The 15,636-nt window shown below is 37.5% G+C and overlaps 1 protein-coding gene across 1 annotated transcript in view; it reads left to right on the forward strand.

Moving 5' to 3' along the window:
- Positions 1–26: 26 nt before the first annotated feature.
- The window catches only part of Pex3 (peroxisomal biogenesis factor 3), a 30,964-nt gene continuing 15,354 nt past the window's right edge, over positions 27–15,636 (forward strand). Inside the window, exons 1-3 of the mRNA XM_075948707.1 lie at positions 27–336; positions 6,788–6,919; positions 10,424–10,505. Of these exons, the coding sequence (XP_075804822.1) occupies positions 264–336; positions 6,788–6,919; positions 10,424–10,505 (287 nt within the window). The 5' untranslated portion in view covers positions 27–263. The remainder of the gene's footprint in view (positions 337–6,787; positions 6,920–10,423; positions 10,506–15,636) is intronic.

Below are 15,636 nucleotides of genomic sequence, written 5' to 3' on the forward strand. Positions count from 1 at the left end.
ATTTGTGGACGGACCCAGGCGTCCCGGACCTTAGTAAGCGGCGGCTCCGGGAGGACCGAAAGCTCTGCAGCTCCGCTCTAGTCCACGCCCCCTTCCTCCGCTCCGGCGAGAACCTCTGCGCCAAGAAGCGTTTGTGCTTTCAGGAGAGCACCGAGCACCGCCGCCGCGCTCCAGCCGGAGGTCTGGCCCAGGTAGACGAAGACACGGTTTCCTGGTGAGGCAGCCCCTCTCCCCTGGGTAACCCACACACCCAGGGTCTGAAGATGCTGAGATCAATGTGGAATTTTCTGAAACGTCACAAAAAGAAATGCATCTTCCTGGGCACAGTTCTTGGAGGTGAGTGACAATGTACTTTGGAAGGGGACTTTGGCAGAAAGAAGGGACAGAGGTGGCTTTCCAAACAGGCAGGGCCCACCGATCCTAGTAGAGGGATTGGCTCAACCGTCAGAGAAGAACCTCTGGGGTTCTTTTCTCTCCTCTCTCTGTGCCCTTTGCCCCTCATCCTGTCCCCCTTCTCCCCCCACCCCACGGGACTTTGGAAACCTACCCCAATGAAGTTTCTTTTCGAAGCTCTATTCTTATACAGATAACATTTACCTTCCTATTATCTTCTGTTGCTTTCCTGTTAGATTTCTTCATTCTTTTTGGCACCAGTACTCTGGCTTTTAACCTTTCGCAGGAGTTTCGAAATATTCTGGGGCAGTTAGCTTAAGCCTGCATTTGGGGTAGTGTTTAAAGCTAACTTGAAAACAGGTGTAACATGCTGCTGTAAGATACCCTAAATAAATGAGGGGGGGAGTATTTTTGATTCTCCAGTTTCAAAATACAAATTATGCATCAACAAAACGCTTAGGATTGGGTTATTCTTTAGTGCTGTCAAAACTGTCATTGTTGGTCATTGCCTATTTTGCTGATATAGTTGAGTTCACTGACTGAGAAGAGAGTTAGAAACACATAGAATAAACAAAATCTAGATGATGGGCTTGTAGCTTTGTGATAGAGTACTTTCTTCAGCTGACTGCATTAGATCTCAGGCAGTACACACAGACACCACTTTAAATCCCTTGTCTTCGTAAAACACACAGTTCATAATTCTGGGATTTTAATAAGGGAGTAGAAAATCTTTTGAGTTACACAAAAAGGAAACTTAGGAACTTTAAAAGAATTTTTTTAAAACTTGAGTTTTCAGAAATGCCATCACTATCCACCTATCCTAAAATACTAGGTCAATAATATGGCAATAGTCATGTTCTGCTTGTCTCTGCTTCTCATTGGATAATGACTGATAATCACCTTTGAGAAATACTCCTCCAGCCTCTACTATCTAAGCAATATTTAAATTACACCAATATTACAAAATACATATGTGAAAGATAAAGATGTATGTCTCATAGAAGACATATAAATAGAGATTTTCAAAAATAAATAAATAAATAGAGATTTTTTTTTCCTTTGTCGAAGGAAAAAAAATTGTCTCTCACAATTTTGGAGGGGAGAGCCTACCCCTTAATGGCAGATCGGAAAAATTAATACGAGAAGTTAAAAAGTATATGAATATGGTAATATATTTTCTTTTGGAGCTCTATGGAGAGCTTTATAATTGCAGATTGAGAGGAAGGAAAAAGCTGGGTGTGGTGGCACACACCTTTTATCCTCGCACTTGGAAGCAGAGGCAGGCAGATCTCCTGAGTTGGAGGCCTGGTCTACATAGTTGAGTTCTAGAACAGCCAGAGTTTCATAGTGAAACCCTGTCTTGGAAAGAAAAAAAAAGAAAGGAAGGAGAAAATACTTAGAGGCATAATAGAAACACTACAACTTTCTAGCAAAATGGAAAATATTAAAACTTCAGCATATCTAGTTTTGATTTGTAAAGAGATCATATTTTTTCAGTGTCATGAGGAAATGCCTATCTTTATTTCAGTTTAAGAAATGTTTATTAATTGAGTGTACTGCTGGAAGTAGTATACAAGTTACAGATTTTTAATCTTTATCATTTATTAGAGACCCACTGTATGTTGAACACTATGCTAAGCTCTTTCCAGCCAATGGAAACTAGAGCAGGATAATTAATTATGCCATTTTTAAAATGTAGAAACGAGAGCACATAGAATTAAGAAGCTTGCCAAGGGTTTGAGTTACTACAAGGAAGTAAGAATTCAGCCCCAGGTGTGTTAGAACCCAATGCACATTATTATTCTGTACTTTACCACTCTGCCTTTGTGGGTTCTTTGATCTTTTAAGAACTGAGAAATAAGTGAAAGACCGTGATATTAAAAGACCATGAGAGAGTTAAATACAGAACATATTGATATGTAGCAATATGGAATTGTATACAGTGAGAAAGGATTTCACAAGAGGAGCGGCACAGTTGGACAGACTTGAAAGCTGACTAAGGTGTTATACATGCTCAAAGGAGTTCAGATATTGAGTGATGGAAAAATACAGGCAAGCAGAACTTTGAGTAGCGTGGCTTCAAAAGTTAGAATTTCTATTTTCCTGTATTTTGGATGATAATTGCTTCATGTCTGTCTATGCAGTTTGATCATTTGAGACAGGCCAAGAGCAGTGGTTCTCAAACTGTTTGATGGGAAGTCTCCTTTGTGTTCTTAGAAACTAAGCCCCTCTCCAAGATACCTAAGTTCTGTATCTATTAACAGTTTTAACATCAAATATAAGATGGTTTTAAAGTAATTATTAGCCCATTTGTGATAACAATAATAACCATGTTAAATATTACCATAAGACATCTTCATGGATAAGAATGGTATTGTTTTACAATTGCAAAACTCCTTATTTAGTTTGGCTTAGCTGCAAAATAAATTTGTGTACCTTCTGTAGTCAGTCATATGTGAAACCACCCATTAATTAGCTTCTAAATTCTCCCCATCAGGAAAAGAGTGTAGAATGCCAGTGACAGCATTTTAGTATGACAATAGTATTGTGGACCTTAGAGATGCCTAAACCGACTCCAGGGATGTTCAGACCATACTTTGAAAACCATTCTACAAGAGAAAGTGTTAGAGACCAATGGAGCTAAGTACATATTTATTGTCTTACTGATTTAAAAAAAAAAAAGAAGAAGAAGCACAGAACACTGAGCTGTATCTTAAGCCTTGTAATTTTTAACCTCTTTGGATTTTGGTTTTCTTTTTCTTATTTTTTTGTCATTTATTTACTCAACATTTGAATAAGAATAAGGCCTACTCTAACTATACTGGGCTCTGACTGTACAAGGAATAAGACAGCATTTCTGAACTCATGATCTAGTCTGGAAAATAGGGATAGAAATAAGCAAAAGCAGTATGAAGTGTGAAAAGCCTTCCTAACTATGCCACTGTGTATACTGTAGGAGGATTGTGTGTGTGGTTACTTCTCAGATTTTACTATGGGTGAAACCATTGAAGGAATTCGGAAAAATATAGAACCCTGCCCTTCAGATTCTAGTTCTTCAGATGTAGTACAGTTCAAGAACGCCTCATACTGGAGGCATTGAGATGCCACCAGGTGGTACAGCACTGCCTACTATGGACAAATTTGTTAGTCAGCACTGGAGAAAAAAAGTGAAATAGAACCCAAACATCGGAACTTGGGGATCTGCCAAGTTAGAAGTGGTACTGGTTAATTATTTTCAGATGGTATAGAAAATAATTGTGCTGAAGTCATTTTTATCCTGAAAGACAAGACTAAGAGGTGGTTTTAAAACAGATGATTTATACAAAGACTAGCCATGCTTTGCTAGCCATGAAAGGAAATGTCAAAACATTTTCACTTATTTTTTTTGGGCATTTAATAGATATTTTCATTGCTAATAAAGAAGGTTATAGTTACAGAGGAAATCTGAAACTACTTGATTTTACACAGATGTATGCCCAGAGAGAAAAAGTCACCTGCTCCAAATCCCCTCACTTGCTGTCGTTTTCTAGTTCAAGAGTCAGGCTGCCGGTGAAGTATATATAGGCCTGAGTATTATAGCTTAACTCATGATATGTTTTCTTTCATCAATATTTTCTAGAGAAACATCTGAAAAAGTCAATTTGTGGATTTTGTATATGGGATCTTAGTGAGCTAGACCTTGAATAGGAATGAATATTAATGCTGGCTAAAAGAAAACAATGGGTCTATTAAGCTTAATTTCACGTGTGACTTTTCTAGGGATTCCACAGTGAAGACCTCCCAGATGAGTACCTTAAGAAACCGAAATTTATCTTACAGTTTTGAAAGTTAATAGTCCACTATCAGGGTGTCAGCAGAGGGTGTTCCTTCTGTCATGTGGCCGTCTTGTTTCCACGGTCTTCTACAACAGAAGTCTGACTGCCATAAAGCCACAGAGATCCTTTCGGAGCCTTCCATTGCCTTCTCTCTGTGCATATCTCTCTAAATTTCACTTTCTTTACAGAACACTGGTCATGTTGTTTTGGGGCCCATTGATTTCAGTTTGTATTGACCTCACATTCTAAGGTGCTTCAGCTGTCAATATACTAATCTGGTGCAAAGAGGGAGTGGATAAATTCAACCTGGAGCAAATCATTTCCCTTTTTAGCTTTAGCTAGAGTATACTGCACTTCCCAAGTAAATACAGAATTCCTAAGGTTTTATTTTTTAAATAAGATTTATTAAGAATATGATGAAAGAGACAGGCCATCTCCCCAAGAAAATACACAGGACAATCAAATTTACCACTGTTCCAGAAAAATTATGATCTATGCAAAGAATGTCACATCAGCAATCAGTTTACAATATAACTTGAGAGATAATAATCATTGTGTATATAACTTTCAGTAATGTGTTATGGAGATAAGCTACAGGCAATTCATTCAGAACTAGTTGCACTAGAATTGCCTGTTGGAGGGTCACTTTGCTAAATATAAGTCAGTTTCTTCATTCTCTTGGGATTTTAGTGGGGAGAGGGGAATAGGTTCTCACAGAACATCCCAGGCTGCCCTCAAAATGGTGATACCCCTGCTTCAGCTGGAATTATGGGTGTGAGCTACCATGTCTCTCTTATTCTAATGATATTGTGTCTGTTCTGCTGTGATGTTACAGAAGACACAACCATTGAGCAGCTTTTATGAATTTCTCTTCAAGCTTAATTACCATGCCTGTATTTATCCACACACTAGCAATAATCGTACACTGTTTCTATTTAGCACACGATTTTATGGAATCATCTAAGGATATGTAGCATCTTAGAGCATCACAACATCTATCTTAGTGAAAATAATTTAGGATGTGTTTGTTTTGCAGTTCCTGATTGTGAGAAACAAATCCAGCTACCTAAGTCATACATACTCCCTTTATTAGATACTGTGAGCTACAAACAGTAGAGATAAATGAGAAATGGTTAGTCCCCTTTACCCTTGATGCCAGATTATAATGAAATCAAGTTCTGGCACACGCGCAGGCATCTATTAGCAAACAAAGATGAAACAGTAGCACAGCCTGCTCTATAAGCTTGCTGAGTTCTGCTCTGCTTTGGCACTATGGCAAAATCATGTACCTAAAACAAAGGCGTCACTATTGTTGCTGTGACTCATTTGACTTGGAAGACATTTCTGGGTTCCAGGTTAAGCCATCCGGGGGAGAAAGGCCTGCAAATTCATGTTCACAGAAATGGTTCTAAATTATTTCAGCTAATCGTGAGTCTAGAACACCTACTTATGTATTCCATGAAAATCCAGTTCTGCTGTTCATTGAACTACTTAGCAAAATATCTGATGCTAACCAGAGATGGTCAGTTAAACCAGACCATCTGGTATGGGGGACTGCTGGGGAAAATATGTAGATATCCAGGAGAGGGTGGGAAGTAAGAGCGGGTAATGGGGGTAGTGGTGGCTGTGATCTCAATGGATGGTATACATATGTGGAGTTGATCAAATTTTAACAGTAGGTGTTCATCATATTCCCAGTTAAGAAAGTCAGTGGCCGCTCATCGTACATATAGATAAACATGAACCCATTTATATTGTATCACCTATGCTTACATGTGCTGAAGACTGCAAGACACTGCCATAATACATAATACATTGTGTTATGATGCTGTCCTCCTGCTCGCTTATATTGAGTCATTTTTAGATGATATCAGTTATAGTCTCTTTTTCTCAGTTTTTTCTAATAAATGGGTGGATAAATACATGACTTCCCAACTATATACCTTTCTCTCGTTCCTTTAAATCTCTTATTATAGAGACTTTTAAAATTATTTGTTCATTGAAGAAAATATGGAAAATAGAGGAAAGCAAACAAAAGTGAGAAACCACAATTATTACAGTTTACTTTACTTTAGAAGTTAAATCCACGAACTTATCTGTTTCTTTTCCATTATAATACAAACTTCCTGGATGTTCTTTTATCACCTAATAATGTAAGGTAGATATTTCCTCAGTCATTAACTATTTAGCAATGTGGTTTTTAATAGCTACATAAGATACCATTATGTGGACAGATCATAATTTATTTAAATAACTCTCTGTTGCTGGACGTTTAGAATACCTCCAGTTAACTATTAAAGATGCTGCCAGACTTCATAGATTCAGTGCCTTTCTGCTTCTTGTCTGCCAGTCACTTCTCTTGTGGCTGGACATAATATAATACATTTTATACATGTAAGATAAATAAGAAGGTAAAATATGCAGTCTCCTTTCCTTTTTCAATTGTTTAATAAAAGTTTTTTAGGAACTGTAATATTGTCCCTAATATAAACCTTATAGTTTAATCAAAAATGCCTAAAAAATTAGTTGGGATTTTTAGTACTCTAATTAATATACTAGTATGTTTTTAATGATTTTAGGAGTATATATCCTGGGAAAATATGGACAGAAAAAAATTAGAGAAATACAAGAAAGAGAAGCTGCAGAATACATTGCCCAAGCTCGGCGACAGTATCATTTTGAAAGTAACCAGAGGACTTGCAACATGACAGGTAAGCAGAGATATAGATATATTTATGTGGAAAAGTGCTTGTTGGTTTGTAATAGTGCACATACTTTCAGATATCAAGTTATGGGAAAGACAAAGAAAAGATGCCAAATCCTTTTAATTCTATCAACAGAGACATAAAATTTCAATGTGAATTTTTAAAACCAGCACAAATACTCATTTATTCATTCGGCAGATGTTTGTGGTGCCTACCTCTGAGGAAGTAGGCAGTAAAGTAAAATTCCCTGACTTCTAAGGTGTATGTTCTGGTGAAAAGAAGATAAGCGCAGCAAATAAATAACCTTGGATAGTGGTGGATCCAGTAAGGGAAGTAAACTTTGAGGAGTGGGCACCTGTCTGGAAAGTGTTGTCAGGGGCTCATGCTTCTGACCAGATGTTGTGTGTAGAGAAGACTCACACTATAATAGAGAGAGCAGATGCCCGAGATGAGAACATGCTTGTGACATTGGAGAAACAGCACACAAGCACTGGAATGCATGAGGAATGGATGGGTGCGAGGAAACAGAGCTCCAGAGATAGGCCAGACCCGCATGGCCTCGAAGGCCACAGCAAGGAGTCATAAGTCTGTTACATTTGCAGCAGGACACTACAGGATGTGGGTATTACATAATGGCGTCTGCTCAATCACTTAATTAATGGTAATAATGTAACTACCAGAGCTAGAAACCTCCTGGGAAAATGGCACAATAAAAGCAGCCTGCTCGTATTTGGAGAGAGCAAGAGCATCACACCAGTTAGAAAACGACCAGTTGAAAACTAGGTTCTCAGTTGTATGTCAAGCCCCTGTTCTTTTCCCTATTTAAAGCTCTTTTTTTTTTCTCTAACATTTCCTTCAAGAATAACTAATTTAGAAAGAATTTACCAGGCAAGCTAAGTGCTTCTTGTTCAGCTTACATGTAGGACTTTTCTCTAGATTTATAGGGACTTTATTGCTAGCTCACTTTCCTCATTTCATAGATAGAGAAGCTAAGATCAAAAAGAAGAGATAGTTCACAGCCATGTGTGAGTTTTCTATTTGAAGTAATCCTATCTAACCATATGCTTCCATTCTGTGAAACCCTAGTCAGAAGTCTTGTCTGTAATGACAGCTCTCTCATGCACAGCCCAGGATGACAGAGGCTCTAGGGAGGGGCTGAGCTGGCCTAATTTCAGATTTGTATTATTTGTGTTCTGTGAGCTAAGTAAGCATCAGCTCTTTCTATATAAAACCCCAATCTCAAACTTACTTCAGAAATGGTTTGTGAGGGACCGGGTATGTATTGCAGTTGGTGAAAGTGCCCCCATACATGCATGAAGCTCTGAATTGAATTCGCATCCTAGCACTTGGGATCCTGAGGCAGGAGGATTGTTTCAAGTTTGAGGACAGCCTCGGCTAGCAAGTTCTAGACCAGTCAGTGCCATATAGCACATCCTGCGTTATAAAGAAAAATGAGGAAATCACAAGTTAATGGACTTAAAGTGCTTGGCACATGGGTCCTCAGCAAATTATGACCTCACAGATCTCATGGAACTAGCTGGTACTGCTAAGGACATTTCCGTGAATTTTTAGAGAATATTAATAGTCTGAGATTATTATGCAATTTTTCATAAAATGATAGAAGGTCACTCTTGGGATCTCAAAATATATCTCAGCTTGACAGGATCCTGAGTCAGATTGGGCCTCCCAGAATCACATGAGATGTGTGAGCAATTTCTTGTGGAAATGCCTATGGAACATAATAGAGAAGCAGCAGGATGGTTAAGGGAGATCTCTGACACTTGTGGAAGGGAGGAGTTGTAGGTAAGAAGAGCCCTAAGCTAGGCATGGTGATGCCACTTTTAATCCCAATATTAAAATCCCAGGGGACAGAGGCAAACAGTTCTTTATGGGTTCAAAGACAGCGTGGTCTTTTTAGCCATGTTCCAAGACAGCTATAGTGAGACCAAATCTAAAAAACTAAAAGTGCGAGACTACTCGCCACAGCTTTAAGAAAGCTCAGCTAGTTAACAGGAGCCAACAAGCCCCAGTTCCCTGGTAGGAGTCCCCACCCAAGTACTCATTGCCTAGGAGCAATGCAAACCTAGTAATGAATCTATAGGTTAATTCTGCCGCTCTTAGACGGTGTAGCTGGCACATGCCCATGGCCGTTACAACCCTCAGCAGACTACAGGCAATTAAAAATAGCATATCAGGATCACTAGGAGGTAAAAATAAACATTCCCTGAAAAACATGACAAACTAACTTCTGGTATTTATCTACAAGGAGGCTACAAATAATGTGATTACATTTTTATCATAGAAATCTTTGGTGATATCCAGAGGCACTAAGGACTTTAGTTGCATACAAGAGAGGTCTTTGCCTTGAGTTTTATAAGATAATGGGATGCTTCTGTGCTTTGTCCTTTTGCTTTATTGTTTTTGTGAGTTTAAATTTACACGTGACATAATGCTTGCTTTTGTTCATAGCTGACATCACTAATAAAAGTTTCAGACTACAAAATATTCTTGTTTTATTTGGACTGTGATAGACAATTTTTTCTGTATGATGAATCAATTTTACAGATACACAATGATCCAGAATATTGAATAAAGATTGGGAATTCTAATGGATCATAAACTTGTAATGAACAAACAATACACTATGACTTCTAGAAATACTTATTATTTGACTGAAATAATTGGACTATAGTAATGAGTTATTTGATTTGGATACAGAACTGACCTCTTCTGGCTCCTGCATACACATGATACACAGACATACAATCAGGCACATGCAAATACATATGAGATAAATTAATTTTTCAAAAAATTTTGTTGAAAGCAGATGACTGAAGATACAGAGACTTATTCATTTTTCTTACAGGTGGCTAGAGGAGAATAAATTATCAAAGAATTATCAAATTTAATAATCAATATGTAATAGTATATATTTAAATATATAAAGTATACATAAATATATAAGTAGATATATATATATATAAAATAATAAATAATAATCAAAGAGACTCTTCAAAGTAGGTTGTTATATCCCATAGTCTTTAAAGTAGTTCCCACAAGCACCATTCTAATGTGGGATTAGGGCCTTGTTTTTTCTTTGTAAGGTAACATATCTGAAACAAAGGATATGAATATAAAAACCTTGGCTTTGATCACTTTCATCATGCCAGAAGTAAACTTAACATTGAGAATTTTGAAGTATCGAAAAGAAGGAAAGGGAGCTATCCATAGACCATCATCCAGACATCCCCACTGTTAACAGTTAGGAAAAAATTTCCCTTTCTGTCTTCTGCGTGTTCTTGCTGTGGTTATGATAAAGTGTTGTTGTGGTAATGCAAGTAAATGCTTGCTTTATTAGTTTTACATAATTAATTGGAACTCTTTAACCTGGATGGTTCCTCCCATCTCCTGTTAGTTGCCACTATTATCATATAGCTTAAAGCATACGAATATCTCAATGAGTATGTTCACGTCATCTGGGAGTGTCTCTCTTTTCTGTTTGTGTTACAGTGCTGTCCATGCTGCCAACTCTGAGAGAGGCCTTGATGCAGCAACTCAATTCTGAGAGTCTAACAGCCTTGTTGAAAAACAGGTAAAAGCAAGTTATGTTCTTTGCCTTATTGGAATGCAGTCAAAGTTTACAGAATGAAGTAAATACTTTTAATAAGTGATTGTTTCCTTACTTTTCAGTTAAAACTTGCATAGGCTCAGTTTAAAAAAATAAATGCTTATATTACTTAATCAATATTTAACTTTATTTTAGCTCTGCCTCATTATACAAATCATATGGGCAATAGTATTATTGTTTTATATGAATATTTTATATAATTTTTACATTATTCAGCAGATTACTTATTGAGTGTTTATAGAATATAGAGAAATGTAAAGCTAATAAAATTATGGTCAATATCGTGCATCTCATAGTGTTAGGAATATAGTAGACTGTTTGGGATAAGGCACATATATTTATAAGTAACTGACAAATTGATATACAAAACATGAATGTGTAATGCTGACAAATTATTATGGCAGTAGAAAGCATTGCCCACATTTATGACCTAGTATGTGGCTTGTGATATACACACAGGCATTAGAAGTTATTAGTTTGAGGAGGCTTCTGGAAAACAAATGGCTGCTTCCTTTGATGAGCAAAATATGGGCAGTGATGATTTCACTAAGCAAATTTTGTGACTGAAGGAGAGGAGGAGGGAGAGAGAGACAGAAGAAGGAGAAAGGAGAGAAGATCGAGACACAGGTGAGGTCCACACCCAGCAGCCTGTACATGTTAAGTACATACTGGCCATTGAGTTACACCCCAAACAAGTAAGTCTTAGTAACGAGGTTAATGTGAACATCTGCTTGGCTGTACTGAGCCTCCATGTAGTCGTGGGGAAGAAGTGCTGTCCAGAGGCTGTGGCCACCCTGACGCTAGGTGCCTCCCACACGTGCATGCTCTCATGCAGTTTTCACAATGCGCTAGGTGCCTTCCACACGTGCATGCTCTCATGCAGTTTTCACAATGCGCTAGGTGCCTTCCACACGTGCATGCTCTCATGCAGTTTTCACAATGCGCTAGGTGCCTTCCACATGTGCATGCTCTCATGCAGTTTTCACAATGCGCTAGGTGCCTCCCACACGTGCATGCTCTCATGCAGTTTTCACAATGCATCTGTGAGGCAGATGTTATCATCTGTGCCTTGCAAACAGAAACTTAATACTCGGACAGGTTGACAACAAACTTGACAAATTTGTTTTCTTGTTTATTTTATAGTACTGGTGAGTGGACCTACAGCCTCACCCATATAAGGCAAACACTTTGTCACTGAACTACAGTCCCAGCTTTCTTTGAAACTGGTATCCAGAGAACACATCCCAAAATAACAATGAAATTATGCTAAAACTTTATATCTGATTAAAATATAATACCAGTGGCAGATGATTTTCATTCTTAGAAGTAGACTGAATTTAATTTCTGCTTTATAGGCGTAAAATGTGACTTACAAAGTAATCTGTATAATTATACAGGAAGGTATATATGGACAAATTAATCTCAAATAAATATCTAGTCACTTCTCACATGGGCACAGTAAAGGACAAAAAGTAGATTTTAATCTTATTTAGGAAGCAAAGACAAATTAAGTGAATAGGACTTTTTTTTAAAAAAAAATAGATGGATAGATAAGAGTTATGCTAAACGTGGTGATATTCCTCCCCCTTGGCAAGCTTGTTTCCCATAAAGCCCTTCATTCTAAATGCTTAGAAGGATTCTCACTGATTGAGATAAGGCCTCGGTGTACAGCTCAGTGGTAGAGCCTACGCTTAGCATTCTTAAGGCCCTCAACTCAATTTCTAACACCAAAAAGCTGACGAATAAAAATGTAATAAAATTCCTCTAAGTTTAAGGTTGAATTGATAGCCAAAAGGGGGAAATGGGTTAAATATAATACAATTCAAAAATGTTAATCCCGGCCGGGCGATGGTGGCGCACGCCTTTAATCCCAGCACTCGGGAGGCAGAGGCAGGCGGATCTCTGTGAGTTCGAGACCAGCCTGGTCTACAGAGCTAGTTCCAGGACAGGCTCCAAAGCCACAGAGAAACCCTGTCTCGAAAAACCAAAAAAAAAAAAAATGTTAATCCCATGGCAAAAACAAACACTAAAGGAGAATGTAGGAGTTTAGAAAAAGATTGGCTTGCAAGACAATGTGAAATCTTGACTTAATACGCAAGAAAAAGTTTAAAAGGGACTAACAAAATCTACAATTTGATGGTTTTTTTATATTAGAATCCAGTCATCTCTGATTCCATATAAACCTGCCAAGCAAGTTGGTCTTCTTTTTAGACTAGTTTGTTCATAACTGATAAGGGATGAACAGATGACCTGATAGCTTTGTTTCGACAGGTGCGTGGTAAAGAACCACCAATGGAAGAGACTCTTACACGCCCTTATCACAAGCAGCAGCATGCTTTAGCACACATTGGCCAAAGTTTTAGGTAGATATTTTAGTAACACTGAAAAGTCGAGTTGTTTTTAACTTGGACTAGATGTCTACTTGAAGAGTCCCTTTGAACAGAAACCACGTAGAAGGTACTTTCCCTGACCTATGCGATTTGAAATCAGGATTTCTTAAAAAGATAATTATGAGTGTGTGCGTGTGTGTGTGTGCACATTTTCGTTTTGTTGTTTTGTAATCCTGGGGTCTGAACCAGGAGTACATGATAGGCAAGGGTTCTTTCTACCACTGAGCTTAAAACTACAGATACAGTCTTAGGGTGATTGCCAATACACAGGCACTACTGGGTTGCTCACTCTGGTCTCACCCACCAGATTCCCCCAAATGAAATATGGTTCAGTAAGTATGACATCAGTTTGTCATTTTACAGATTGCTGCCACTAAGTCCATCCTGTCTTGTTATATTGATTCAGCTTCAATTGTAATACTAACTCTGAATTTTTAAGGTTTATTATTTGTGCACACACAACACACACACGCACGCACGCACACACGTACATACACACAAATCTGAATACTGGTGCTTGTGGAGCCTGGAGACATTTGATGCCGCTGGAGTTACAGGCCACCCAGTGATGAGGGTGCCAAGAACCAAACTTAGGTCCTCAAGAACAGTAGTATTTTTTCTGATCATCTGAGCCATCTCTCCATTGAAACACAAATTTATGTTCAGATATAACAAGCATAATTGGCCTGTGTTTTATATCTTTGTGTTCTAGTAAATAATATTTATTATATTTTGTAAAAGTATTTATGATAAATTGAAAATAGTAAAAATCCCAGTCCTTTGAAACAGGTGCTCTGCAAAACACTGCATTTTATATACATAGCACAGTCACACACTCTGGTGCTATACCGCATTTAAATACTCTGTTATTTTTATTGCATTGTACTTATTTATTTTGTGTGTTGAAGGATAATTTTCAGGAGTTGGCTCTCTCCTTTTACTGTGTTAGTCCTGAAAACAAATTCAAAATCATCAAACTTAGGAGCAGGCACCTAATACCCACTGAACAATTTTGCTGGCCCATAAATATGTTTTTAAACAAATATGCCTTTGTGCTACTATGGACTAATGTCCTGGATATGTTGATATCTTATTTTTAAGAAAATAAAGTATGTAGTATGTCTGCATTTATTTAAAGAACAATTTATTTATTGAAATGTGTTGAATAATACATACATGCTTATATAAAGCAGTACAGTAGAAGAAAGCATATTTAAATCACCTATGAATGAGAGAGAAATATGATACTCAACATACAAGGTTGTATCAATTTGACTTTATAACCCTGTGTTTTCTGTAATTATAACTATATTTAATTTTTAAGTGATATCAAATATTTATAGTAAAATAAATAACCTGAATTTTTCTAGTTGATAGTATAACCACAAAGACAGAAACTGTATTAAGTGTCTTTAAATCAGAAATTTAGTTAAACTTCCTTAGTGGAATAAATACTCCTGTTACCTAGAACTTAATTACTCTAGCCCCTTTTGAAACACTATTTTAAGACCTCTATTCTTGAACTGATGGTTGAAGCAGATTAATAACTATGTTGTTTTCACTGATTTCTAGTGTGGGCCAAAACAAATGCATATATAATATGAATAAAATTAAGCTAACATCTTATAAAGTCGACTTTGACTTAAACTATAAGCTTGTGGCATAATTTATCTTTAAATATGTGTGTATAAATAATATATGTTGGCAGAGGTTTCTGTCCCACCTAGTCCCACAGTCACTCAGTCCCAAAGAAACACACAGAGGTCTAAATTAATCATAAATTGCTTGACCTATTAGCTCAGACTTCTTATTAACTTTTAAATCTTAAATTATCCCAGTATTCTTGTCTATATTAGCCATGTGACTTGGAACTTTTATCAGCGAGGCATTCTTATCCTGCTTCCTTTGTGTCTGGCTTCCTCTGTGTCAACTTCAGACTGACCCTTTCCTCTTCCCAGAATTCTCCTGTTCTGATTGCCCCACCTATACTTCCTGCCTGGCTACTGGCCAATCAGCGTTTTATTAAAATACAAGTAACAGATCTTTACAGGATACAAGATCATTGTCCCACAGCACCCCCCTCCCTTTTTTTCAAAACAGTCAACAAATGCCCCTGATGTGGACAACTGAATTCTCTTAAAACCTGAGAGATTTTTGGAAGGAATTCTAAACACAAAAAGAACAGAGTTAAGCATGGCTTCTCGGTAGCAGCATTTTCTCAGGTGGGCTCTATTTACTAAAGGCAAATGCATCTCATTAAAGAGAGGCATCACTTTAGCTGCAGAAACCTTACAGCCCTTTTAAGCAGCTCTACCACAAACCATTTAAAAAGTGTGTATGAATAGCCAACAGCATGCATTTTGGTGGCATCAGGGACCTTGAAACTCCATAAGAGTTGTGGCAATAAACATAGCTCCAGCCAGTACCTCTGCCATGAGGCTAGATTCTCAGAAAGCTAAGGAATGTGATGGATCTAGACAGCAAAGCCATGGCTTTAATCCTAGCCATATTGCTTAGCAAATTAAAGACTCATGTGGTCAAAAAAGGAGAAATATAAGGTAAAGATAGATTGAAATGAAAAAGCCTCTAAATGGTTTAGAGTGTGTTTAAAAATATATGTAGGCTTGGGAGAGAAAAGAAAAAGGATAAAGTCCTAATATGTATGTATGTATGTAGGTAGGTAGGTAGGTAGGTAGGTAGGTAGG

Source organism: Microtus pennsylvanicus, chromosome 1 (genome assembly GCF_037038515.1).
Source record: "Microtus pennsylvanicus isolate mMicPen1 chromosome 1, mMicPen1.hap1, whole genome shotgun sequence".
NCBI classification, from domain to species: domain Eukaryota; kingdom Metazoa; phylum Chordata; class Mammalia; order Rodentia; family Cricetidae; genus Microtus; species Microtus pennsylvanicus.